Below are 27610 nucleotides of genomic sequence, written 5' to 3'. Positions count from 1 at the left end.
CGGGGCACCGCGGCTTCCGGCTGTGGGTAGCGCGGGCCGGAAGTGTAGCGTTGCCATGGCGAGAGCCGGGCGCGGGGCCCGCCCCCGCAGCGCCTCGGGGAGCGCGGGGCCCACCGACCCGCGGAAGCCAGCGGACCCACTTACGCGGCGGCCGGCGCGGGACACGAGGTGAGGCGCGGACTCCCGGGTGCTGCAGCAGGAGCGGAGCGAAGGAGAGGGGCCCCGGCCAGGGACAGCCGTGGCGGGCCCGGGAAGGAGGGGCACTGGGTCGACACCGGGAGAGGAGGCCGGGCCGTAGAAAGATGAGGCTGAGGGGAGGGAGGAGGCCGGGGGGGGGGCGGGAGGAGGAAGAGACCGAGGGGGGAGAGGAGGCTGGCGAGGGAGAAGGCTGGCGAGGGAGGAGGCCGGGGAGGGGCCCTCGGGAGACGCGGCTGCCGGCACGCGGGCGCCCAGGGCACAGGTCCCGCCGGGCCGCCTTGGGCGTTGCTGGCTGAGGCCCAGGGCAGCAGGTGCCAAGGGTCAGGAAAGGCAGGGAGCCGAAGGCTGCCGGTGGGCGCTTCGCATTTTGTTCCAAGGCGAAGGTGTGTGGATTCTCCGCAGCCCGTCGGTCAGGTAGACAGCTCCGGAATTATCCTCATTTTCAGATGAGGAAATTAAGGCCGCAGAGAAGGGACTTACCCAAGCTTTGTGTGGGCTTTGGAGCTAGGCTGAAGGAGAAAGCGGAGTCTCTCTCTGGGGCAAGTTCCTTCAACTTTCAGGGATTCACATGACCTCACTTGTAGCGCGGGGCGCCTGGACCACCCCTCAGGAATTGGGGTCAGGGCAACAATTACTAAGCAAGCACCCCGCCCGGGAGGGAGTGTCCGGGACTGGTGTGGGCGCCTGTCTGTACCAGAGCAGAGGCCCCGGGCACGGTGGGATTCATTTCCATGGGTGCAGAGACGGGAGGGGTGTACGGAGTCATTCTAGGGTTATGAGAGCCAGAGCAAAGTTAGCCCTCCCCAAACCTCTGTGCCTTCCTTTTCTTCCTGGATTCCTACTTGGGGGTGGAGGTGGAGACCGGGGTACCGCTGCCTTCTTCAAAGCGTGTCTAATACAGCAGTGAGCCCTCCTGGGCGTCTTGGCGCCCCTGTTGCTTCCTGGAAGTGTTGGGATTTCTCTGGGAGAAGAGTCTTGGCTGCAGTACCCTGGGGCCTCCTGAAGAGGCCTCTGGCTGCGCTGCCTGATTCAGGGACCCAGAGCCACGACTCGCCGAGAGGAGTTCCGGCGGCGTGCAGCTGGGTTGCCTGAGGGGCTGGGGGCTGCCTCGTGGACTTACACACATACTGGCTCCATGCTTGTCACTGTGGTGGACGCTCAGAGCTCTGCAGGGCCAGCTGCCTGTCCCTGCCCCAAGTCCTCCAGGCTTGGGTTGGGATGGGGGAGGCTTTAGGGCGTCCTTCCCCCTCCCGGTGCTCGAGCTGGATTTCCTCCCTGTTGGCTGGAGCCATCCCTCCTGTCTCTTGATTGGCCTGTCCTGGCCTCATCCCTCACCTGCTTGGGATGCACCTGGACTCTGCTTTGCCTGGAGGATTGCCTGGGGTGGCGCCTAGCAAGGGGGCTCCTCCTGTATGACTCCACTTTGGGGTCTGTGTAGGGATTCTTGAACCTCTGGTCTGAATGAACAGCTGATTGATACAGCTCTCCGCTGCCTGCGGCTTAGGAACCTCAGTCTCAGGTGACCCCACAGACCGTACCAGCACCACCAGCTCCACCCTGCTCTGCCTCGAGCGTGTCCTACCCTAGCACTTGTGCCACATCTACCCACTGGCCAAATGAGAACTAGGTGGCAGTTCCAGGCCCTTCTTTCATGCCGAGGCTCTCCCGGCACTGGTGCACGCACACCTAAGTGAGGCCTTTTCATCAGACTTGCTCAGCCAGGAGCTCGGAGCCTCGCATGTCACATCCTTTGCTGGGAGCCCTGTGCCGCAGGCTCAGTAGCTGTTCACCTGGTCAGCCCACCGCACTTACTGAGTGCTTCCTATGAGTCAGGAACCGGCCAAGTCCTGAGGATGCAGCAGGGAAACAAACAGTAAGTGGCATGTCAAGGATTAAAACAGGGTGATGAGATAAGAGAATGACAAGGTAACCACAGAAGATCTCTGAGGAGGTCGCACTTAAGATGTGATCCGAGTCCCAAGAAGGAGCATGCTGTCCTAAGATCTGGTGGAAGAACTTTCCAGACAGAAGGAGCAGCTGATGAAGGTGGGGGTGATGATGAAGCTGGTAACACCAAATAAATGTGCTAGACCAGGAGTTGGCCAGCTTTTACCATGAAGGGCTAGGTAGTAAACATTTTAGGCTTTGCTGACCATGTGGCTTTCTGGTTTTTTGTTTGTTTAAGATGGAGTCTTACTCTGTCGTCCAGACTGGAGTACGGTGGCATGATCTCCGCTCACTGCAACCTCTGCCTCCCGGGTTCAAATGATTCTCCTGCCTCAACCTCCCCAGTAGCTGGGATTGCAGGCACATGCCACCATGCCAGCTAATTTTTGTATCTTTTTTTTTTGAGACAGTCTTGCTCTGTCGCCGGGCTGCAGTGCAGTGGTGTGATCTCAGCTCACTGCAACCTCCGTCTCCCAGATTCAAGCGATTCTCCTGCCTCAGCCTCCCAAGTAGCTGGGACCTCAGGTGCATGCCACCATGGCCAGCTAATTTTTGTACTTTTAGTAGAGATGGAGTTTCACCACGTTGGCCAGAATGGTCTTGAACTCCTGACCTCATTATCCTCCTGCCTCGGCCTCCCAAAGTGTGGGGATTACAGGCGTGAGCCACCACGCCCAGCCCATGCATTGATTTTTTTACATCAAACTTTATTGAGGTGTGACTTACAGTAAGATGCACCTATTTTAATGGGTTTTGTGTGATGGGTTTGGTTTGATGTTTTTTTTTTTTTTTGACAGAGTCTCACTCTGTCGCCCAGGCTGGAGTGCAGTGGCGCAATCTCAGCTCACTGCAAGCTCCGCCTCCCGGGTTCACACCATTCTCCTGCCTCAGCCTCCCAAGTAGCTGGGACTACAGGCGCCCACCACCACACCCGGCTAATTTTTTTTTGTAGTTTTGGTAGAGACGGGGTTTCACCGTGTTAGCCAGGATGGTCTCGATCTCCTGACCTCGTGATCCGCCCGCCTGGGCCTCCCAAAGGACTGGGATTACAGGCGTGAGCCACTGCGCCTGGCCTGTTTGATGGGTTTTGTAAACACTGTCATAATCCAAATGTAAAACATTTCCGTTGTCCCCAGAAGTTCTCGTGCTCCTCTGTGGTGGGCCCTTCCTCACACCCAGCCCAGGCATCAGTGATTTGCTTTCGATTACTGTAGGTTTGGTGTCCTTTTTTAAGAATTTCACATTGGCCCAGCGTGGGGGCTCACGCCTATAATCCCAGCACTTTGGGAGGCTGAGGTGGGCTGATCACCTGAGGTTGGGAGTTGGAGACCAGCCTGACCACCATGGAGAAAACCCGTCTCTACTAAAAATACAAAAAATTAGCCAGGCATGGTGGCGCATGCCTGTAATTCCAGCTACTCGGGAGGCTGAGGTAGGAGAATCCCTTGAACGTAGGAGGCAGAGGTTGTGGTGAGCCGAGATCGCACCATTGCATTCCAGCCTGGGCAAAAAGAGCGAAACTCCATCTCAAAAAATGAAATAATTTCACATCAGTGGAATCACATGGAATGAATACTTTTGTGTTTGATTAATTTTGCTAGATGACACTGTTTTGGAGATTCAAGTGGTTATGTGTATCCGCACTAGATCCCCTTTTTCTTTCTTTTTTTTTTGTTTCTTTGAGACAGAGTCTTGCTCTGTCGCCCAGGCTGGAGTGCAGTGGTGCGATCTCGGCTCACTGTAACCTCCACCTGCTGGGTTCAAGCAATTCTCCTGCTTCAGCCTTCTGAGTAGGTATGATTACAGGCGCCCACCACCATGCCCTGCTAATTTTTTGTATTTTTAGTAGAGACAGGGTTTCACTGTGCTGGCCAGGCTGGTCTCAAACTCCTGACCTCATGATCCGCCTGCCTCGGCCTCCCAAAGTGCTGGGATTACCGGTGTGAGCCACTGTGGCCCGGCCTTTTCTTCTTCTTCTTCTTTTTTTTTTTTTTTTGAGATGGAGTCTCGCCAAGTACAGTGACTGCATCTCAGCCATTGTAGCCTCGGCCTCCAGGGTTCAAGAGATTCTCCTGCCTCAGCCTCCCAAGTAGCTGGGACTATAGGCGTGCACCACACCCATCACTTTTTGTATTTTTAGTAGTGACAGGGTGTCGCCATGTTGGCCAGGCTGGTCTCAAACTCCTGACCTGAAGTGATCCGCCTGCCTCGGCCTCCCAAAGTGCTGGGATTATAGGCATGAGCCACTGCTCCTGGCCAGTTTATAGTTTTCTTATTTTTTATTTTATTTTTATTTATTTATTTTTGAGACGGAGTCTTGCTCTGTCACCCCGGCTGGAGTGCAGTGGCACAATCTTGGATCACTGCAAGCTCCACCACCTGGGTTCAAGCAGTTCTCCCTGCCTCAGCCTCCGGGGTAACTGGGACTACAGGCACATGCCAGCACACCCGGCTAATTTTTTGTATTTTTTGTTTGTTGGTTTGTTTTTGAGACAGAGTCTCACTCTATCACCAGGCTAGAGTGCAGTGATCTTGGCTCACTGCAACCTCTGCTTCCTGGGTTCAAGTGATTCTCCTGCCTCAGCTTCCTGAGTAGCTGGGACTACAGGCGCTCGCCACCACACCTAGCTAATTTTTGTAATTTTAGTAGAGATGGGTTTCACCATGCTGGCCAGGATGGTCTTGAGCTCCTGACCTCGTGATTCGCCCGCCTCGGCGCCCCCCCCCCTCAAAGTGCTGGGATTACAGGTGTGAGCCACCATGCCCGGCCTATTTTTTTGTATTTTTAGTAGAGACGGGGTTTTGCCATTTTGGTCAGGCTGGTTTTGCCATTTTGGCCAGGCTGGTCTTGAACTCCAGACCTCAGGTGATCCACCCTCCTCAACTCCCAAAGTGCTGGAATTACAGGTGTGAGCCACTGCGCCCGGCCCAATTTTCATTTCTTTTGCGTATGTACCCAGAAGTAGGATATGCCTTCATTTTTACATTGTGTGGCTGACAGAATTACGTTCTGTTCTGTAACCATAGTTCACATGTCAGTATTTCTATCTACAGAGCCAGGCAGTGTGTATAAATTAGATTTCCTCATCTGTGGGTCCAGTGTACCAATTCCTGCCCCCTGCAAATGATGTTCTTGACTGGCTTCAAGTTCAAAGGCTTTCCTCTTGTTTCATGAATCATCAGTCTCCTTTATCACATGAATTTTTTGAACTTTGTTATCCTATGTGTTGTGTCCTTCTGTTTTCTTTATTTTTTTTTATGTTTTCATTTATTTTTGGAACAAAGTCTTGCACTGTTGCCCAGGCTGGAGTGCAGTGGCAGCATCTTGGCTCACTGCACCCTCTGCCTCCTGGATTCAAGTGATTCTCGTGCCTCAGCTTCCCGAGTAGCTGAGATTACAAGTGCACGCCACCATGACCGGCTAACTTTTATATTTTTGGTAGAAACGGGGTTTTATCCTATTGGTCAGGCTGGTCTCGAACTCTTTAGGAGTCTCGCTCTGTCGCCCGGGGTGGAGTGCAGGGCCGGATCTCAGCTCACTGCAAGCTCCGTCTCCCGGGTTTACGCTGCCTCAGCCTCCGGAGTAGCTGGGACTACAGGAGCCCGCTTAGTTTTTTGTATTTTTTTAGTAGAGACGGGGTTTCACCATGTTAGCCAGGATGGTCTCGATCTCCTGACCTCGTGATCCGCCCATCTCGGCCTCCCACAGCGCTGGGATTACAGACTTGAGCCACTGCGCCCGGCCTAATTTTTCGTATTTTTAGTAGAGACAGGGTTTCACCGTTTTAGCCAGGATGGTCTCGATCTCCTGACCTTGTGATCCGCCCGTCTCGGCCTCCCAAAGTGCTGAGCCACTGCGCCTGTCTTTTTTTTTTTTAGAGACAGAGTCTTGCTCTGTTGCCCAGGCTGGAGAGCAGTGGTGCGATCAGAGCTCACTGCAACCTCAAACTCCTGGGTTCAATCAATCCTCCTGCTTTGGCCTCCCAAATGTTGGGATTACAGGCGTGAGCCACCATGCCCAGCCCTTCCCTGTTTTCTTTTTCCTTGACCACCTTCCCCTGCTCATCTCTCTGCTCTGACAGCTCCCACCATCCTTCCTTCCAGCTCTTAGGAATGTGCTGGCTGACTGTGAGCTCTCTTTCTTGGGAATACCCTCATAGCTCCTGTCCCAGGTTTACAGGCATCTCAGTGGCTCACTGTGGCACCTGCGCCCTAGGTTGGTTGTCTAGACCCCACACCTCTCTTGTCCTAAGGCTGGGGGCCCTCGCGATCCCAGTGCTGCCTCCTTCCATACTCCCAGGCCCTGTGCCACTGGCACACCTGTCTGCAGGTCCCCTTCCCGCAGCCCCACCTAGAACAAAGGTCTGTGTCTCTGTGAGGGAGTGAACCCCCAGTCAGAGCAAATCCTATGTTACAGCGCTGACCCCTCCAAAGCTCACTTTTGTTATTTTTGTCTCCTCACCATTGTACTTGACAGACCTTAGTTGCCACATCTACTCCGTGGGGGTTTTGGCCCATTAGAGCTATGAAGCTAAATGAGGCAGTTCATAGGGAAGGGTGCTTGTGGTCCTGGCTTCTAGAAAGGTGTGATTTGCAGGGGCTGCTGGAAGCCCTCCCTGCCCTCTCTTCCCTTTCTTTTGGTCTAGGGCTGGCTTTTATCTTAAGTTCTCATTGAATCTCTTTTCAAATGCAGATGCCTCAGACTGCCAGCTTCTTTCATTTAGGCATCTGGGGCTTTGACACCTTGCTGTGAGTTAGTTTATTAGATTTATTTTGGAGCCAGGTGGCCAGGGGAAAGGAAATTGAAGAGGGAGATGCAGCTTCCCCTGATTTCTGGGGGGAGGCCTCCCCGATTCTCCAGCCCCTGACAGACATTGCGTGAGAGCTCATAGTTAGCAGGCCAGTCCCTGATGTGGTCCACACGTATCTTCAGTCCCGGGCTGGAAGCATGATGTGTGCAAACGTCCAGATCACGGGGTCCTCCCACCCTCACAGCTTTAGCCAGGCAACTGTTACTGAGGTAAATAATGTTTTGTGTTTGTAGATCAAAAATAATGGAATAGTTTCAAGTTCGTATGGTTCTGCTGCTAAGTGTTATGCAGGGGGAGTCTGAGGAGCATTGAGATCACTGAGAAATAAGACAGGTGCGGTGGCTTATGCCTGTAATCCCAGCACTTTGGGAGGCCGAGGCGGAACGAAGAACTTCATGCCAGGGGCCAGAAAGGAGGCTGAGACCAGAGTGTGAGTAGGAGTCAGCCCCCTGAGAGGTGGGAACAGAGAGGAGGCTCCTTAGGAAGCCATAGTGAGGAGGACATGTGGGACAGGCTCAAAGATTGACAAAGGAACCAGTAAAAAATAATAGAATCAAAAAAAAAAAAAAAAAAAGGCAAAGCGCAGTGCTTCATGCCTGTAATTCTAGCACTTTGGGAGGCCAAGGCGGGTGGATCACTTGAGGTCAGGAGTTCAAGAACAGCCTGGCCAACATGGTGAAACTGTGTCTCTTCTAAAAATACAAAAAATTAGCCAGGTGTGGTGATGTGCACCTGTAATCTCACCTACTCGGGTGGCTGAGGCAGGGGAATCCCGGGAACCTGGGAGGCGGAGGTTGCAGTGAGCTGAGATCGCGCCACTGCACCCCAGCCTGGGTGACAGAGAAAGACTCCATGTCAAACAAAAAGGACAAAAAGAGTAGAGTCTCAAACGGGCCCATGTATGTATGGGAACCTAATTCATTACCAAGGTGGTCCTGCAAACACTCTGGAGAGAAGCAGCTTTGAAATGAGTGGCACTGAAGGCCAGGTACAGGGGGCTCATGCCTGGAGTCCCAGCTACTCAGGAGGCTGAGGCATGAAAATTGCATGACCCTGGGAGGTGGAGGTTCCAGTGAGCTGAGATTGTGCCCCTGCACTTCAGCCTGGGTGACAAAGCAGGATTCTGTCTCAGGAAAAAAAAAAAAAAGGTACTGAGCCAATTGGATATCAGTTTGGAAAAAATATGAAATCAGAACCTGTATTAGTTAAGCATTGCTGTGTAACACATTATTCCCAAATGTAGTGATTCAAAACACTCACACCTGTAATCCCAACACTTTGGGAGGCTGAGGCAGGAAGATCATTTGAGCCCAGGACTTTGAGACCAGCCTGGGCAACATAGGGAGACCCCATTTCTGAAAAACAAAAGATAATAATTAGCTGGGCGTGGTGGTGCATGCTTGTAGTCCAGCCACTCGGGAGGCTGAGGCAGGAGAATCGCTGGAGCTTGGGAGGTTGAGGCTGCAGTGAGCAGTGAATGCGCCACTATACTCCAGCCTGGGTGACAGGGTGAGACCCTCCGTCTCTCTCTCTAGTCATCATCATCGTCATCGTCATCCATCATCAACAACAGCATCTGTTATCTCACAGTCATGATAGGTCAGGAAAGTGAGAGCAGCTCAGAGGGTGACTCTGGCTTGTTAGGTTGTAGCCGTTCATGCTCTCGGCCTGGGCTGTGCCATCTGAAGGCTTGACTAGGGCTGGAGGATCTACTTTCAAGGCTGTTCACTCACATGGCTGCTGGCTGTTCCTCACCACATGGATCTCCCCATAGGGCTGCTTGAGTGTCCTCACAACATGGCGGCTGGCTTCCTGCAGGGTGAGTGATAAGAGATAGTGGGAAGGAATCTGCAGTACCTTCATATCCTAATCTTGGGCATCCCACGTCTTCGTTTCTGCCACACTTGATTCGTTATGAGTGAATTACTAAGTGTAGCCCACACCTTGAAGGAAAGGGGAATTAGGCTGCACCTTCTGAAGGTAGTATCAAAGAGTTTGTGGGTATGTTTTTAAACTACCACAGACCTCTACCTCACGCCATACACAAACATCAGCTCCAGGTGGCTTACAGACTTAAATATGACACAAACTATCATGCTTTTAGAAGATAATATAAATTATCTTTGGAAAGATGCCTCACCTCATTAATGCTCAGAGAAATGCAAATCGAAACTGTAGGGAGACACCACTACCCATGTTTCAGGTTAGCAAAGGAACACGTTCTTGCCTCCTGCCCCACCCTCTATGCACACGTACACATAGAGGATTGTGTATGATGTGGGTGTAAGAGCTGGGCACAGTGGTGTGTACCTTTAGTCCAGCCACTCAGGAGGATGAGGCTGGAGAATTGCTTGAGCTCAGGAGTTCAAGGCTGCAGTGAGCCGTCCTCGTGCACTGCACTCCACCCTGGGTCTTTTTCCTTCTGTCTGCTCTGGTGGGTGTGAGCTGGGCTGTGTGCTGGGGCCCTGGTGTGCACTCTGATGGCTCGTGCACCTTCTTGTATGCATTGATTGTCATCTTATTGGGTGGGTGTTTAAGTCTTTGGCCCATTTTCCTGTTAATTATGATTTCCTTTTTGCTTTTTGGTGGCTGTTTTTTTTTTTTTTGAGATGGAGTCTCACTGTCTTGTACTGTTGCCCGGGCTGGAGTGCAGTGGCACGATCTCTGATCACTGCAACCTCCGACTCCCTGGTTCAAGCGATTCTTTTGCCTCAGCCTCCTGAGTAGCTGGGATTACAGGCATGCACCACCACACCCAGCTAATTTTTGTATTTTTAGTAGGGATAGGGTTTCACCATGTTGGCCAGGATGGTCTTGATCGCTTGACCTCGTGATCCACCCACCTCGGCCTCCCAAAGTGCTGGGATGACAAGCATGAGCCACCATGCCCAGCCTGGTGGCCCTTTTTGTATCCATCGTTGGTTGTGTGTTGCACATATTATTCCCCATTCTATGGCTTGCTTGTTCATTATTTTTATTTTTAATTTTTTTATGTTGAGATAATTGAAGATTCACATACAACCGTAAGAAATGATTCAGGCCAGGCATGGTGGCTCACGCCTGTAATCCCAGCACTTTGGGAGACCCAGACAGGAGGATCACCTAAGCCCAGGAGTTCGAGACCAGCCTGGGCAACATGGTGAAACGCCGTCTCTAAAATACACTAAAAAATTAGCTGGGCATGGTGGTGTGTGCCTATAGTCCCAGCTGCTTGGGAGGCTGAGGTGGGAGGATCACTTGAGCCCAGGAGTTTGAGGCTGCAGTGAGTCGTGATTGCACCATTGTACTCCAGCCTGGGCAACAGAGCAAGACCCTGTCTACAAAAAATAAAAGGCCAGGCACACTGGCTCACACCTGTAATCCCAGCACTTTGGGAGGCTGAGGCAGGTGGATCACCTGAGGTCAGGAGTTTGAGACCAGCCTGGCCAACGTGGTGAAACCCTGTCTCTACGAAAAATACAAAATTAGCCAGGTGTGGTGGGGGGCACCTGTAGTCGCAGCTACTTGGGAGGCTGAGGCAGGAGAATGGCGTGAACCTGGGAGGCGGAGCTTGCAGTGAGCTGAGATCGCGCCACTGCACTCCATCCCGGGAGACAGAGTGAGACTCCGTCTCGGAGAAAAAAACAATAGATACAGAAAAATACATAAAAAATAAAAGAAATGGCTCAGAGATCCCTTGTAGACTTGGCAAATACCTCCGTGGTAACAGTGCACCTGTCAGTGGAGTACAGTAGCTCAAGGGGATGTTGAATCATTGTGCTGCATTGACTTTGTTCAGATTTCACAGCTTTCCATGTGTCCACCTGTGTGTGTGTGGTTTAGTTCTGCGCCTCTGTCACTGTAGGGTTTGTGTGAGCCATGGCCAAGACGCAGCACAGCCACCACAGGGACCTCTTGAGCTGCCCGCTTACAGCCACAGCCACCTTCTTTTCCCAGCCTTAACCCCTGGGAGCCACTGGTATGTCCTCCATCTGTATGGTTTTGCCATTACAAGAATGTTGCATCAGTGGAGTGCTGTAGGGTGTGGGTGTGGAGGTCGGCATGATGTCCTGAGGTCCATCCAGTTGTGTGCGCTGCGAGTGTGTTTCTTTGACTGGAGGAACCTTCCATGGTATGGACGGACCACCATGTTTTTAACCATGTGGGTTAAATTCTTGTAACCATTCACCTGTTACGAGACATTTGGTTTTTTCCTCCAGTTTTTTGCTATTGTGAATAAAGTTACCATGAACTTTTATGTAGTTTTTTGAATGACTTTTTTTTTTTTTTTTTAATGAGACAGAGCCTCACTCTGTCACCAGGTTGGAGTGCAGTGGTGTGACCTCGTGCCACCACACCCGGCTAATTTTTGTATTTTTAGTACAGATGGGGTTTTGGCATGTTGGCCAGGCTGGTCTTGAACTCCTGACCTCCTGTGATCCCACCTGCCCCAGCCTCCGAAAGTGCTGGGATTACAGGCGTGGGCCACTGCGCCCGACTTAAATTTTCATTTCTCTGGGATAAAGGCCCATGAGCGCAGCTGCTGGTTGGCGTGGGAGTTGCATGTTGAGCTGTTTTGGTTTAAGAAACTTGCACACTGCTCTCCAGAGTGGGGGCTGTTTTATGCCACAGGTTTTCATCAGCTCCCTGTGAGACTCCTTTTTCCTCACATCCTTGCCATTTGGATTTGTGGGCAGCGGTATCTCGCTGTGGCTCTAATTTGCATTTTCTGAATGGCGGGTGATGTTGAGCATCTTGTCATGGACGCATTTGCCATCTGTGGATCCTCTTCAGTGAAGTGTGTCTTCACGTCCTCTGCTCCTTTTCTAATTGGATGGTTTCATTTTGACTGCTGATTTTTTTAGACTCGTGTGTTCGTGACAGAAGTCCTTCGTTCTGTGTGTGGTCTGTGGATATTTACTCACTCAGTAGCTGTCTTTTCACCCTCTTCGCAAGATTTTTATAACAAGGCAAGTTTTTAATCTTGTCAAGGTCCAGTTTTTCAGTTTTTCATTTTATAGACTGTGCTTTTGCTTTGGTGTCACCACTCTGTAGAATTGCTATTATTTCACCTTTACATTCGGTTTGCATTTCACCCAGGGTGGGGGTCAAGATTCTTGTTTTTTGTTTTTGGATTATTTTCTGTTACCCAGTCTGGAGTGCAGTGGCGTGATCTTGGCTCACTGCAACTGCCACCTCCCAGGTTCAAGCGATTCTCCCACCTCAGCCTTCAGAGTAGCTGGGGCTACAGGTGTGTGGCACCACAACTGGCTAATTTTTTGTATTTCTAGTAGAGACGGAGTTTCAGCATGATGGTCTCGAATTCCTGATCTCAAGCAATCCTTCCCCCTCAGCCTCCCAAAGTGCTGGGATTACAGGCATGAGTCACTGTGCCTGGCCCCAGCACCATTTACTGAAGACTTTTTCATTCCCAGCAGTGTCGTAAATTGCATGTCTACACATGTGTAGGGTTATTTCTGTTTTGTTTTTGGTCTTTTTTTTGAGACAGAGTCTTGCTCTGTTACCCAGGCTGGAGTGCAGTGTTGATTTCAGCTCATTGCAACCTCCGCCTCCCAGGCTCAAGTAATCTTCCCACCTCAGCCTCCTGAGTAGCTGAAACTGCAGGGGCGCACCACCGTGCCTGGCTAATTTTTAATTTTTTGTAAAGATGGGGGTCTCCCTATTTTGCCTAGGCTGGCCTTGAACCCCTGGGCTCAAGTGATCCTTCTGCCTCGGCCTCCCCAAGTGCTGGGACTGCAGGTGTGACCTGCCTTATCTGGCAATTTTCTGGACTCGACTGTCTTCCATTGGTTTATGTCTCTATGCCTAAACCAATAACTTAGGTCTTACTTACCAAACTATACAATAAGTCTTGACATCTAACAGTGTAAGTACTTCAAATTTGTTCTCTTTCAGGCTTATCCCTACTGTTCTTGGCCTTTTGTGTTTCATATAAGTGGAGAATTAGCTTGTGAGTTTCACACTGTTGGGGTTTTGATTGGGACTACGTCAAATTTTGTATGAATTTGGGAAGAAATGACATCTTTTCGGTTCTGGGTCTTGTGACATATAACGTGATGTCTCCTCCCGTATCTTCCCATAAAGATATGGTTGTGGTTTTCTGTGTACATTTTTTGTTAGGCTTATTCTGAGGCATTGAGGCTTTTGGGTGCTGTTCTGTTTTTCAGTTCGAAGTCGGAGTGGACATCCTCCCCTGTCAGCCTCTGTCTTTCCAGGGAATATGCGTTGTCTGGGAGGGCAGGAGAGAAAGGGCAAGGGAAGCAGATTTCTGCAAGCGTCAGAGCCCTTGAGGGAGTGGCTCTGCTATGTTCAGTCACTGGGGCTGTGGGAGCAGGAGGGCGTGGGGCAAGGTGAGGGCATGGCAGTGAGGGAGACACTGGAGTGTTGGAGTCAGGGCTTGCAGGAGTGAGCTGGGCAGAGAGGAGGCGATGGGCAGAGAGTGGGGTATTGAATGGAGGTGACAGGCGTGGGCTGCAGTTACTGGTGGTGATGGAGCACAGTTGGTCAGATGAGGACACTGGTGTAGAGAAGAGGTCAAGGCTCGGAGGGGACAGGCAGTCTGCGGAAGTTTCTCCACGAGAACATTAGACCACCAGGAATTCGGGCAGTGATGGGTGGGGGTGAAGCCACAGTGAGGGCCGGTGCTGGGTGCTGGGTGCTTGGTGCCTGATGATGTGTGTTCCAGCTGGAATGCTCAGGGAGAGGAGGGGAGGGGACTCCAGGCCTCAGCCAGGAGCATGAAACGCTCAGGGAGAGGAGGGGAGGGGACTCCAGGCCTCAGCCAGGAGCACAGGGGTTGGGGAAGGAGGGCCCTCAGTAGGGAAGACACGGTGTCGCTGGGGACAGAGCCCCAGGGCAGGGTTTCAGGATGGAGGCTGGAGAAAGCCTGGATCAGAAGCCCCCTCCTGGCCGGGCGCGGCAGCTCACCCCTGTAATTCCAGCACTTCGGGAGGCTGAGGCAGGCAGATCACTTGAGGTCAGGAGTTCAAGACCAACCTTGCCAACATGGAGAAACCTCTCTCTCTACTAAAAATGCAAATATTAGCTGGGTGTTGTGCCACACACCTATAATCGCAGCTACTCAGGAGGCTGAGGCAGGAGAATCATTTGAACCCAGGAGCCAGAGGTTGCAGTATTTCATGCCGATGCAGATGCTTTGGGATGAACTTCTGAGGGTTGGACTGGGAGGGGGTGAGCTGCACATTGGGCCCTGGAGGACACTCAGACCCTCCCTCCTGCCCCCATCACCACTCACTCATCCAGCCACCACTTCCCCTAAACTGCTGCTTCCTTGGAGCAGTCTGCAGGCCCCGGGCGTGCCCTGTGTGTAGGAAACTTACTGCTGGGGCCTCCCTCCCAGAGCTTCATGCAGCTGCAGAGGCCCCTCCAGAGCCTCTTCGTCTGCCCTGGACACCCCATGCCTTCTGTGGTGACCGCAGTAGACGTGGTGTGACATGCTGGTGCGCATCCTGCAGCTCGACTCCAGTCCCCAGATGTAGGCTGCTTAAAGGCAGGGCCTGCCCCCGCTATCCCTCCCCAGGGCACAGGCAGACAAGTCCAAATGGAAGCTCTCCAGCAGCCACCAACCTGCTTTATGGCTGGTGCTGTCCTTGTCACGTTTTGGGAGGTCTCTGGACATTTGGCTTCTTTTCAGAGTGGACCATGCGGGCCACGGGCCATAGGGAGCCTTGGCCTGAGCTTGTCCACTCCTTGGCCGCACTGAGCTGTGCCTGCCTTGCCAGCTTCTGCCTGGCTCCCTCGGTCCTTCACAACGGCTGATGAAGGCCCCTCTTCCAGGCGCTGGCACACGGGTGAGGAGTCGTAGAAGAGGGGCCTGCAGACTCTGCTCTCAGCAAGCCTGTCGTCTAGTGGAAGAGACTGGCCGGGACACAGAACCCACGTGTAGACGCTGCTGTGGGTTGGTGGCAGGGGTCGGGAAGGTGCCATCAGGAGTCCTCAAAGGTAAGCTGCTGGGGCTGGGTGTGATGGCTCGCGCCTGTAATCCCAGCACTTTGGGAGGCCAAGGCGGGCAGATCACCTGAGGTCAGGAGTTCCAGACCAGCCTGGCCAACATGACAAAACGCCGTATCTAAAAATACAAAAATTAGCCCGTGTGGTGGCAGGCGCCTGTAATCTCAGCTAATTGGGAGACTTAGGCAGGAAAATCGCTTGAACCTGGGAGGTGGAGGTTGCTGTGAGCCGAGATCGCACCACTGCACTCCAGCCTGGGTGACAGAGCAAGACCCTGTCTCAAAAAAAAAAAAAAAAACGGTGAGCTGCTGTCTGCCCAGCCAAGCGTTGGGGAGAGACCAGCAGTCTGGCTGGAGAAGCCTCCCATCCAGCCTTCCCGATGAACGGTGAACATCTCTCTGGCAGGACACCCAGCACTGGGGTTGGTTACAGCTGGGGTGAGGCATGTCTCCAGAGCCTGCACCTTCAGAAGGTCAGCAGTCCTTCTGAGAGTCCAGCACTGCAGCCACTGACTCCCAGACAGCCTGGCTGCCCATACAAAGAAGTCTGGCCAGGCATGGTGACGCATGTCTGTGATCACAACACTCTGGGAGGCTGAGGCAGGAGGATCGCATCAGCCCAGGAGTTTGAGACCAGTCTGGGCAACACAGGGAGACCCCAACTCCACACACAAAAAAGACAACAACAAATAAGCCGGGTGTGGTGGCGTGCACCTGTAGTCCCAGCTACTGGGGAGGCTGAGATGGGAGGATCGCTGGAGCCCAGGACGTTGAGGCTGCAGTGAGCTGTGATTGCAGCACTGCACTCCAGCCTGGGGACAGAGCAAGACCCTGCCTCAGAAACAAACAAAACAGAATCAAACAAACCAGTCTGTGTGTATGTAACACTTTTAGCCAGGCTCTGGCAGCCTCTGTACCCACTGGCAAGATACCATAGCCATTCTCCCAAGGACATTGAGACCCAGCTCCTCTTGTTAACAGATGTGTATGTATAGACGTTATTCTACAGAACGGCTACACAGTTATTTTTCCCAGAATGATAGGCATCTAGGTAGTTTCCCATTTTTTGCTCTGTATCTCGTAGATACTGCTACAAATAAAATCAGATCTGGTCGGATGTGGTGGCTCATACCTATAATCCCAGCACTTTGGGAGGCTGAGGCATAAGGATTGCTTAAGTCCAGGAGTCCAGACACAAGCCTGGGTAACACAGGAAAACACTGTCTCTACAAAACAAATTTAAAAATTAGCCGGGTGTAGGCCGGGCGCGGTGGCTCACACCTGTAATCCCAGCACTGTGGGCCAGGCGCGGGGGCTCACGCCTGTAATCCCAGCACTGTGGGCCAGGCGCGGGACGGGCGCGGCGGCTCACGCCTGTAATCCCAGCACTGTGGGAGGCCGAGGCGGGCGGATCACCAGGTCAGGAGATCGAGACCATCCTGGCTAACACGGTGAAACCCCGTCTCTACTAAAAATACAAAAAATGAGCCGGGCGAGGTGGCGGCGCCTGTAGTCCCAGCTACTCGGGAGGCTGAGGCAGGAGAATGGCGGGAACCCGGAGGCGGAGCTTGCAGTGAGCAGAGGTCGCGCCACCGCACTCCAGCCTGGGCAAGAGTGAGACTCCATCTCAAAAAAAAAAAAAGAAAGAAAAATTTTCTGGGTGTGGTGATCCCACCTGTGGTCCCAGCTACTTGGGAGGCCAAGGTGGGAGGACTGCTTGACCTTGGGAGGTCAAGGCTGCAGTGAGCCGTGATTGTACCACTGCACCCCAGCCTGGGCAAGAGTGAGACCCTGTCTCTTAAAAAACATAAAAAATCAACAACAAAACAACCAAGTTTTTTAGTTGTAAGTTACAGGAACCAACTCCACCAAGCCTAAGCATAACTGGGCTATAAAAGCCCCCAGAACCAGCCGTAGGGCAGGCAGTGTGGGGGCACTGGGCCGGCCCGTCCCTGGTGGGGCTCCTGTGGGACCATCCAGGTGCCGCCTACTGCACCGTGGTACGTGGGCTTTCACCCTGTGATGTGCGGCCAGAAGGCAGGCAGGCTCCCCAGCACCGTCAGTCCCTCTAGCTGACCTGCTCTGGGGGTTTTAGTAGGGTGAGGTCCTAGAAATCAGGCTGTCAAAAGGCGTACTTTGTTTAATTTTTGAGACGGAGTCTCTCTCTGTCACCCAGGCTAGAGTACAGTGATGCAGTTCTGGCTCACTGCAAGCTCCGCCTCCTGGGTTCAAGCGATTCTCCTGCCTCAGCCTCCTGAGTAGCTGGGACCACAGGCGCCGCCACCACACCCAGCTAATTTTTTGTATTTTTAGTAGAGACGGGGTTTTACCGTGTTAGCCAGGATGGTCTCGATCTCCTGACCTGGTGATCCACCAGCCTCGGCCTCCCAAAGTGCTAGGATTACAGGCGTGAGCCACTGTGCCTAGGTGCACATTTTAAGTTTGGAGGTGCACCTTACTGAGGTGCACTGTTCACACATCCCTGTGAACGTGGGTGCCTGCAGCAGGTGCCCGGCCCTCCGCCCCGCCTGTGGAAGCGAGTTCCCATCCTCTTTCTGCACCGTCCTCAGCGTTTCTCAGACTCTTTCCCCTACCCCTTTCCTCTCTTTTCTTTCTCCCAATGGCATGCGGCCTCCACCTATCCCTTGTCCCTATCTCTGGTGAATAGAGTGACGCCGCCCCTCGGGCTCTGGGCCCTCCTTGCACCATGGACACTGGGAGGTGGGCGCTGTGGTGACGTGGTGACCGGGGCAGCTCTGGATTTAGGCGTGGCCTTGGTCTCCCCGTGTGGAAGACGGGGTGATGGCAGTAGAGAGGGCGCTGAGGCTCCTGGGCCTGGAGCTGTTCTCACGGGGGCTCCTGGGAGCTTGGGCTGGGCCTCCGTGCTCTGCTGGGCCTCCCTTCCTGAAGCCACATGGCCCAGAGGTATGCAGGCTGTGAGGGGACAGTGGGTGAGGGTCGGAACAGTGCCCCGTATCCTCCACGGGCTCCTCCCGCCTGGGCCCGTACTCAAGTGCAGCTGGCCTGGGCTTTGACTGAGAACTGGAATGAACCGACCAGGTTATCTGTTTAGAACTGGAATGAACCGACCCGGGAATCTGTTTGACATTCCAGGGAGGTTTGGGGGAAGGTTTGTGGAGGAGAGGGAGCCGCCCTGCCCAGCCCCTCAGCCTGGGTGTGTCCGTTTGGGAGAACTACGAGCCGGCCACCAGGCCTTCATGGCTCAGCTGAGGGGCAAGTCTTCTCGGCTCTGGTGGGCTGTTCCTGATCCATCTGTGGCTGGGAGGAGTAGACAAAGCTTGGTGAAGTTCGGCTAGGGCAGCCAAGATTCAGGTGGGTGGGAGGCCGCCTTTCCTCCTGGAGCCCTCAGCCCGCTGCCGTGGGCCTTCAGCCAGCCCCTTCCTTCTGAGGCTGGTTCCTGGGCAGGGAGGCCAGAGGGGGACACTTAGGGCTCAGCCTGGGGGGAAGTGGGCACTGGGACGCCCCCTGGCACCCACTCTTGGGGGGCTCTGGGCTCACTTTGGGCACCTCATTTTCTCTTAGAGGAGGCAGCTGGGCCCTCGAGCAGGACAGGAACCTGCCCAGGGTCCCATGCAGACATCGGGCAGCTTCCAGCTAGGAAGGTGGGCCTGCCAGGGTGGGGGCCGAGTGCCCTGTGAGCCGTGCTTGGTGGGGTGGGGGAGGTAGAGCCTCCCCACCCGTGGGCCTCCCTCTGCAGCCGGGGGTGTTGGGGGGCGGTTTGCACTGTCCAGATGCTGTTCTCTGACGAATTTTCACGGATGAGCTCGGAATGAGGAACGAGACAGGCGTTCCATCGGGAGTGCGGCTGCTGTGCTCAGGCTTTCTCTTCTGCAGGACACGGGCATCCGAACATCTTTTCTTCCTTTTTAAAAATTTGTTTTAATTTTTTTCTCTTACATTAATTATTTTTTAGTAATATAAATTGAGACGGGGTCTCACTGTGTTGCCCAGGCTGGTCTCGAACTCCTGGGCTCAAGAGACCTGCCTGCTTAAGCCTCCCAAAGTGCTGGGATTAAGGCTTGAGCCACCACCGTGCCCCGCCCATCTTTTCTTTATAAAATGCTGGGGACGGTAGTCTGTTAAATCTTTTTTTTTTGAGACAGGATCTCCCTCTGGAGTCCAGGCTGGAGTGCGGTGGTGTGATCTCAGCTCACTGCAGCCTCTCCCTCCCAGGCTCAAGGGATCCTCCCACCTCAGCCTCCGGAGGAGCTGGGACCACAGGCGTGTGCCACCAGCTAATTTTAAAATTATTTTGTAGAGATGGGGTCTTACTCTGTTGCCCAGGCTGGCCTTGAACTCCTGGGTTCAAGTGACCTTACTACCTTGGCTCCCAAAGTGTGGGCATGAGCCACTGTTCTCTGACAGCTAAATCTTCTTAATCTCTCCTTCCCGTGGCTGGAGAGAGACTGGGGCTGGGCGAGGGCAGCCTGCCTTGCTCTCCTTCCCTTGCTCTTGGCTTGTGATCTCTTTGGGTTGGGGTGGGGGTAAGTGGCTACTGCCCAGGTGGGTTCTCTGGCAGGTCCAGAGATGCCAATGACAGAGAGGTGAGGATCTCATCTCGCCAGCCCTGTCAGGAAGAGGGTGTGGGCTATGACTGGCTGGCAGGGAGGGCGGGCTCTGCCATACCAGGTGTGGTGAGCCTCCTCTGTCCTCGCAGATGGGGAGCTGGCAGCATGCCTGCAGGAGTGGCTCTCCTGCCTCTCTGGTACCCATGCTGTGTCTCTAGAGGGCAAGGGGAGGACTTGGGAGCCTGGGCGGGGCGTCTGGCCAGCGTGTGCTTGCCCTGGCCTCTGCGGTCTGCAGAGCTGGCGAGGCTTGGGAGCAGGCTGCTCAGAGGGAGAGCTACTGCCTGGAAAAGCTCTTTACCTGGCAGACAGAAAGCCAGGCCGGGGCTGCTGGCCTTATTGGCCATGTCCTCAGGAAGCCTCTGAGGCTACGCCTGCAGAGGGGAACTATGTCTAGAGTAGGCTGAACCTGTAAAGTGGTGCTCCCAGATAAATTGGGGGCCCCTGAACAGGAAGGACCTGACTGGCTTAATTTGACCTGGCCCAGGACAGTTCCCTTCCTGAAAGAAGGGGGCAATTCTATGACTTCTTCTGGGTATAAGTCCAGCAGTGAAGAGTTGGGTCAGTGTGTAGATGGCCATGAGGCCTGGCTGGGTAGAGAATGGGACTCCTGGCAGGCATCTTCTGCAGAGCACGGAGTGCCGTGTGTATGTATGTATGTATGTACGTATGTATGTATGTATGTACGTACGTACGTGTGTACGTATGTATGTATGTACGTATGTGTGTACATATGTATGTACGTATGTATGTATGTACGTATGTATGTATGTACGTACGTATGTATGTATGTACGTATGTATGTACGTACGTATGTACGTATGTATGTATGATGTATGTACGTACGTACGTATGTATGTATGTATGTATGTACGTATGTATGTATGTATGTATGTATGTATTGAGACGGAGTCTGGCTCTGTCGCCCAGGCTGGAGTGCAGTGGCCGGGTCTCAGCTTACTGCAAGCTCCGCCTCCCGGGTTCCCGCCATTCTCCTGCCTCAGCCTCCCGAGTAGCTGGGACTACAGGCGCCGCCACTATGCCCGGCTAATTTTTTGTATTTTTAGTAGAGATGGGGTTTCACCGTGTTAGCCAGGATGGTCTCGAACTCCTGACCTCGTGATCCACCCATCTCAGCCTCCCAAAGTACTGGGATTATAGGCGTGAGCCACCGCGCCCGGCCAAGCACAGAGTGCCTTCTGAGGTGCAGCCTGTGGCCAGCCAAGCGACCACACTTGGTGTGTCGGGCAGGACTAGGGCCATAGCGGGTACATCGCCAGGGTTGTGCTCCAGCCGAAGCTGCCTGCCTGTCTGTCCCCATAGGCCTCAAGCCAGGCACCAGGTGGGGGCTTTTATTGCAGCCCAGGATGGCAGAGGCATTGTGGGAACCCAGCAAGGAAGAGGTCTAGAGACTGGGCAGTGAGAAGCTGTGGTGTCAGTCAGGACAGGCGGAGGCGCAGGAGGCGGGGCCTGCCCTTAGAAGGCAGTAGCCTGCAAAGCCCTCATGACTGTTCCAGGAGACCTCACCCTACCCAGCCTGAGGGCAGCGCCTGGCCCTGGAGGAGCAGCCTAGCGGGGAATGCCTCGCTGGGGTGGGCAGCCATTTCTGGAAAGGGTGGGTGGGAGGAGCCTGACATGCCTTTCCCCTTCCCCTCTCTGAACCTGGGGCAGAATGGGGGCAGAGTAGCTCCCCATACCCCCAGGATTGTTGCTCTGCAGTGCTCTCTGTGGACCAGAGGGTGGGCCTCACACAGGGCAGGACCCGAGATGGCTGGAAGCCTGGTCTCACCTGAGGCCCAGGGCAGGGGCTCCCTGGGGCCACCCTGCCTCAAGCCGGCCTCAATGTGCTTCCTTGTTCCCCACTTCTCAGGTGTGAGCAGCTGCCGGAAGGGGAGGTGCTCCTGAAGACACTGTGGCTGGCCCGCCTGTGCCCTTGGTGCCCTGGCTGCCTAGAGAGCCTCACCCCTGGGCCCTGGGGCCAGGACGCCAGGACTCTGACCACCTGCCCTGCCCCAGCCTCAGCGGCTGCACCTCCTCATTAGTACTGACGCACTTACCTCGGCACACAGCTGGGAGGGGTTGGGGGGCTGGGCCATGGCTGCTCTCAGGCCCCACCCAGGCTCCTGAGCCTAGAAAGTGAAAAGAGGGCTCTCAGGGGCTCACGGGGGCTCTCATTGCTGATTGGCCCTGCCCTCCCTTCCCCCTCAGCAAGGTGCCAGGAAGCTGGAACCTTGTTATCTGGGTAATTAGTTTCAGACCCTGGACTGAGGCCGGCCAGGTCTCGGGGCTGCCTCCCATAGGTTGTGCACCCTGACCCCGAGAGGGAGGCGAGGCACTGCTGGTCGACAGCTAGAGGCTGGCCTGGGGAGCAGGTTCGGGGTGCCCTTCCACACTGCCCTCCCTGCCCTGGCCCGTGCCCCCCAGGGCTGCCTGGGCCTGGATATCGTGTGGGGCCTCCTGACCCAGCCAAGGGCACGGAGCTTTGGGAAGGGGATGCCCCCGAGGGTGCCAGTCCAGCCAGCTGCCCCACCCCTCAGGCCCAGCCTGGCCCCCAAGCTCCCCACTCTGGTGCCCCGAGCAGCCCTGTGGGCAAGCAGCCACCACCATGGCCGAGCACCTGGAGCTGCTGGCAGAGATGCCCATGGTGGGCAGGATGAGTACGCAGGAGCGGCTGAAGCATGCCCAGAAGCGGCGTGCCCAGCAGGTGAAGATGTGGGCCCAGGCTGAGAAGGAGGCCCAGGGCAAGAAAGGTCCTGGGGAGCGTCCCCGGAAGGAGGCAGCCGGCCGAGGGCCCCCGAAGCAGGTCGTCTTCCCTCCCAGTGTTGTCCTTCTGGAGGCCGCTGCCCGAAATGACCTGGAAGAAGGTGAGTATGGCTGAGCCCAGAGCAGCTCCCAGCAAGCGGCCACTCCCTGCCACCTGGGGGCCATCTCGTGCCAAGCCTGGGGCTGGGCCTGTCCACAGCTCCTGGGCTCCAGCCCCCAGATCTTGCCTGGTCTCTTCAGGCTGGGTAGCCCAGCATCCCCCCATCAGGCAAACCCCAAGCAGTGGGCAGCCGTGAGGTGAGCCCGTGCGGGACAGCCTTCCTTCAGGTGGGGGCTGCATGCAGAGGGGTCCTGCTGTGAGGTGAGCGGAGGCCATGGGTGTACCCCCAGGAGCCTTCGGACACCTGGTGCGGGGCCCGTGGGGGCGGGGTGGCCGGACACCTGGTGCGGGGCTCGCGGGGGCGGCGTGGCCGGACACCTGGTGCGGGGCCGGGGGGGGCGGGGGGGCCGGACACCTGGTGCGGGGCCCGTGGGGGTGGGGTGGCCGGACACCTGGTGCGGGGCCCATGGGGGCGGGGTGGCTGGACACCTGGTGCGGGGCGTGGGGGCGGGGGGGTGGCCATACACCTGGTGCGGGGCGTGTGGGCAGGGTGGCCGGCAGTCATTGCTGCCTCTTTCTTTTTTTTTTTTTTTTTTTGAGACGGAGTCTCGCTCTGTCGCCCAGGCTGGAGTGCAGTGGCCGGATCGCAGCTCAGTGCAAGCTCCGCCTCCTGGGTTTACGCCATTCTCCTGCCTCAGCCTCCCGAGTAGCTGGGACTACAGGCGCCCGCCACCTCGCCCGGCTAGTTTTTTTTGTATTTTTAGTAGAGACGGGGTTTCACCATGTTAGCCAGGATGGTCTCGATCTCCTGACCTTGTGATCCGCCCGTCTCGGCCTCCCAAAGTGCTGGGATTACAGGCTTGAGCCACCGCGCCCGGCCTCTTTGCTGCCTCTTTCTAGGCTGCTCAGGAGAGCCCTGGTCTCCACCTCTGCGGGTTAGAGAGCCAGGCCCCGGGTAGGCACAGAGCCCATGCTGGGGGTCCCTCTCTCGATGCCTGCCGCAGGCTCTGCTTTTGACTCTGTTCTCCTCACCTGTGCCCCACGCTTGCTGCCACAGCTGTGTGGGTTCCACTTGTGGTGCTCTGGGGTCTGGGGAGAAGAGGCACTGTAGTGGCCCTTGACCCCTCCCTCCCTCCCTCCACGGCAGAGTAAGGAGGAGCTGGCAGTGTCTGGCCTACATCTTCCCATGTGGACAGGAGCCCTCCCAGGAGGCCTGGAGGCAGAGGGAAGAGGCAGAGGGTGCCATGGTCCACAGGGAGCTGTGGGAAGGCAGGAGCCCTTCTGCTGCACCCCAGGCGCCATCAGGGAGGACCCTGGTGACCTGGGCGAGAGCTGGGCCTGAGTTGGGATCTTTGAAGGGGAGGGGAGCGAGAGCAGGGATGTACTCTGCTGGTGGGGAGCCTCAGGTCAGGTCCCAGAGGACCCAGGGGAGATCATGAACACAGGGCTGGCCAGTTGTCAGGGGAGAGCCGAAGGAGCTGCAGCTTTATGGCACAGCCTAGCTGCGGTAGCCTCGGGGCAGGGAGCCCTTCCTGGCTGAAGGGAGGTGCGGGATTGTTGGAGTGCTGCTCTCACACAGAAGCACGGCCTGTTCTGGGGGTCAGAAGGCTGGAGCACCACCATGAAGGGCCTGCAGGTGGGTGGAGGCAGAGGGCTTCTGGGAGTGTGACTGGCCTGGGCCAGACAGATGCCTGGTGCTCCTGCCCCCACCCCCCGGCTCTGGTGTGCCTCTTGCCATTGGCACCACTGTCTTCTTTGTCCTTCCCTGAGTCCTGGGCCGAAGCACAGTTGACAGGACCCGACCAGGGACAGGACCCTGTCCTCACCTCGCCACCTTTTTTCAGTCCGCCAGTTCCTTGGGAGTGGGGTCAGCCCTGACTTGGCTAACGAGGATGGCCTGACAGCCCTGCATCAGGTCAGCCCTCGCTGGGCGTGGGTGGGGTGGGGGCTGGCCCCCGTGCTCTGGCCGCTCACGTGGCACGGTTTGCAGTGCTGCATTGATGATTTCCGAGAGATGGTGCAGCAACTCCTGGAGGCTGGGGCCAACATCAATGCCTGCGACAGTGAGTGCTGGACGCCTCTGCATGCTGCGGCCACCTGTGGCCACCTGCACCTGGTGGAGCTGCTCATCGCCAGGTAGGGCCTGCTGGGCGTCCGTGGCAGGGAGGGGCTTCCTCTCAGATGGCCGCTCAGGAGGCCCCTCTTGGGCGGTAGACCCGGCTCTCGACCTCTTGTGTTCCCACCTTCACCTTTGCTGACCCTGCCTGTGTCCTGGCATGGAGAGCAGAGCCTGGGGCCCCAGGGGGATGGGCATGTGCCCAGGGCAGCTTGGTCTCTGCCTCCCCAGCATGCATCCTCCTGCCGAGAGGGCGGTCTCGGGCTCCCCCAGGGTGTACACAGAGAAATGTCTTGGTCAGTGAGGACAGAACTGGTAAGGAGAGAAGGGGAGTGAGGAGGCCAGGTGGCTTGGGAGGAGAGAGTACCTGAGCACAGGTAGGGCTTTTACCTTTAACATAGAGGGACATAGAGCAGGAAGAGCTCTGAGGAGGGAGGGTGGTGGCCTCACCAGCGTCCACGAGCCTCCTCCCTTCTTTCCCCTTCGCTCCAGGCATCTGTAGTGGGAGAGAGGTCAGGGCTGCAGTCCGTCTCGAGTGCCCCCGTGAGGCCAGATGGGGTGTGGATGGCGGTCCCATCACACTCAGGCGCTGCAGGGTGGGCGGGGATGTGGGGTGTCCACAGGTAGGCCTGTTCCTCCTCTGCACACAGGCACACCCCCTTCTGTGTCCTGGGCTCCCCTTTGCTGACCTCCTTCCCCGGGGCTATGCTCCCCACAGCTCTGCGGCCCCTCAGCGTGGCTGCCTGGTCCTGCGACCCCACCGCCCTGTGCTCCCTGGGGTCCCCAGGGTCCCTGCTCCCCCAGCAGGCAGACCCATCTAGTGCACGTTTATGGGGGCACCACTGCCCCTGGAGGTGCCAGGAACCTGGAGCCCGGATGGGTAGAGACTGCAGGAGGCCTGTCTGGCTGAACCACAGGATCTAGGACTGAGGGGCAGCCAATGGGCCCCGAGGCCGCCTCTCCCAGCAGCAGGTGGACAGGGTGCCTCCTGAGGGGCAGCCCTGGGCTGAGGGGCCCTGGGGGGGACCTCTCCAAGTGAGAAGCTTGGCAAGTGGGGAAGGGCCCTGTGTCCAGCACCGCGTCCCTCTTCCCTGCAGTGGCGCCAATCTCCTGGCAGTCAACACCGACGGGAACATGCCCTATGACTTGTGTGACGATGAGCAGACGTTGGACTGCCTGGAGACTGCCATGGCCGACCGTGGTAGGTGCGGCGGTGCGGCTGTGGGAGGGCTGCCGGTGGCGCTCCCTCTGAGCCTGCCGCCTCGCAGGCATCACCCAGGACAGCATCGAGGCCGCCCGGGCCGTGCCAGAACTGCGCATGCTGGACGACATCCGGAGCCGGCTGCAGGCCGGGGCAGACCTCCATGCCCCGCTGGACCACGGGGCCACGCTGGTGAGGGCTAGGGGGTGAGGGGCATGCGGGGCTGGGGGCCTTGCTCCTTGGAGGTGGGGGATGGGGCCGAATTCAGGCCGGGCGCTTGCCTGCAGCTGCACATCGCAGCCGCCAACGGGTTCAGCGAGGCGGCTGCCCTGCTGCTGGAACACCGAGCCAGCCTGAGCGCTAAGGACCAAGACGGCTGGGAGCCGCTGCACGCCGCAGCCTACTGGGGCCAGGTGAGTGCGGGCAGCAGCAGGTGGGAGGGGGCTTCCAGCGCAGCCGTCTGCAGCTCCTGCCTGCCGCCCACAGGTGCCCCTGGTGGAGCTGCTCGTGGCGCATGGGGCCGATCTGAACGCAAAGTCCCTGATGGACGAGACGCCCCTTGGTGAGATTGCGGGGCCCACCTCCACCTGGGGGAGAGGACAGGCGAGGAGGGTGCCCCTGACGCCTGCACCCACTTCTCAGATGTGTGTGGGGACGAGGAGGTGCGGGCCAAGCTGCTGGAGCTGAAGCACAAGCACGATGCCCTCCTGCGCGCCCAGGGCCGCCAGCGCTCCCTGCTGCGCCGCCGCACCTCCAGCGCCGGCAGCCGCGGGTGAGCGCCGCCCCCAGCAGGCTCCGCCCCCGGCTTGGCCCCGCGGTTGTCAGCCCCGGCGGAGTGCCAACTGGGGGCAGAGTACGAGGGGGCGGGCGGGGTCCTCCCGGCACTCCCCTTCCCCTCACTCTCCCTCTTCTCTCTCCTCCCCAGGAAGGTGGTGAGGCGGGCGAGCCTGACCCAGCGCACCGACCTGTACCGCAAGCAGCACGCCCAGGAGGCTATCGTGTGGCAACAGCCGCCGCCCCCCAGCCCGGAGCCGCCCGAGGACAGTGATGACTGCCGGACTGACGCAGAGCTCAGGCCACCGCCCCCGGAGGTGAGCGTCTCGTCCCTGCTCCGCCCAGCGCAGGGGTGGGCCTGGCTTTGCCCTGGTTCTCTCTCTGCTTGGACCCCCTCCTGCCTGTTAAGAATGGTGCCCTGTAGAGGCCAGCTGCTGCCCCATCTCTCCTGTCCGTCCCTTCGTGACCATACAGCCTGAACCCAAGGCTGGGGAGTGGGGAGGAGCCTCCTGATGGCCTCTGAGACCTTCACTGCCTGCAGGAGGACAACCCCGAAGTGGTCAGGCCGCACAATGGCCGAGTAGGGGGCTCCCCAGCGCGGCATCTGTACTCCAAGCGACTGGACCGGAGTGTCTCATACCAGCTGAGCTCCCTGGACAGCACCGCCCCCCACACGCTGGTGCATGATAAGGCCCACCACACCCTGGCTGACCTGAAGCGCCAGCGAGCTGCCGCCAAGCTGCAGCGACCCCCGCCTGAGGGGCCCGAGAGCCCCGAGACGGCGGGGCCTGGCCTGCCTGGTCACACGGAGACCCCCCAGCCTGACTGTGGCTTCAGGGCAGGCGGGGACCCACCGCTGCTCAAGCTCACAGCCCCGGCGGTGGAGGCTCCTGTGGAGAGGAGGCCGTGCTGCCTGCTCATGTGAGGCGGCTCCTCGGCGGGCAGGGCTCCTGTCCCTGGGCACAGCCCAAGGCTGCCTCCCCACGGTGCGTGCCCTGGTGCTGCGGGTGGGCAGCACAGAAACCCCGGCTTTGACTGTGCAGGACACTGGCCCCTCTCAGGGCAGAAGACATGCCTGGAGAGACATCGGACTGCAAAGACTATTTTTATCTTGCAACTCTCGATAAAGGCTGTTTGCCATGGA

The 27610-nt window shown here is 56.6% G+C and overlaps 1 protein-coding gene and 1 long non-coding RNA gene across 5 annotated transcripts; one reads left to right on the top strand and one right to left on the bottom strand.

Moving 5' to 3' along the window:
* Positions 1-23: 23 nt before the first annotated feature.
* On the top strand, positions 24-27610 carry PPP1R16A (protein phosphatase 1 regulatory subunit 16A). Of its 4 annotated transcripts, XM_050800922.1 has the most exons (12): positions 24-168; positions 14754-14918; positions 21383-22376; positions 24220-24290; positions 24366-24511; positions 25589-25692; positions 25760-25884; positions 25980-26105; positions 26179-26254; positions 26335-26464; positions 26618-26783; positions 27008-27610. In XM_050800922.1, exons 3-12 carry the CDS (start codon positions 22118-22120, stop codon positions 27389-27391), a joined length of 1587 nt encoding a protein of 528 aa, XP_050656879.1. In that variant the 5' UTR covers positions 24-168; positions 14754-14918; positions 21383-22117; the 3' UTR covers positions 27392-27610. The 4 variants fall into 4 exon arrangements, with proteins under 4 accessions (XP_050656879.1, XP_050656880.1, XP_050656882.1 ...); XM_050800923.1 differs by lacking the exon at positions 14754-14918 and having other exon boundaries at positions 40-168; XM_050800925.1 differs by lacking the exons at positions 24-168; positions 14754-14918 and adding an exon at positions 539-581.
* Positions 18258-22203, bottom strand: LOC126961010 (uncharacterized). Its single transcript, XR_007728163.1, has 3 exons — positions 22130-22203; positions 21570-21641; positions 18258-18809 (listed from the first exon to the last, which is right to left on the bottom strand). It is a non-coding gene; the product is annotated as an uncharacterized LOC126961010 (long non-coding RNA).

This window comes from Macaca thibetana, chromosome 8 (genome assembly GCF_024542745.1).
Source record: "Macaca thibetana thibetana isolate TM-01 chromosome 8, ASM2454274v1, whole genome shotgun sequence".
Taxonomy (NCBI): Eukaryota; Metazoa; Chordata; class Mammalia; order Primates; family Cercopithecidae; genus Macaca; species Macaca thibetana.
The sequence above is the reverse complement of the archived record's forward strand: the minus strand, read 5'-3'. Positions and strand labels throughout refer to the sequence as shown.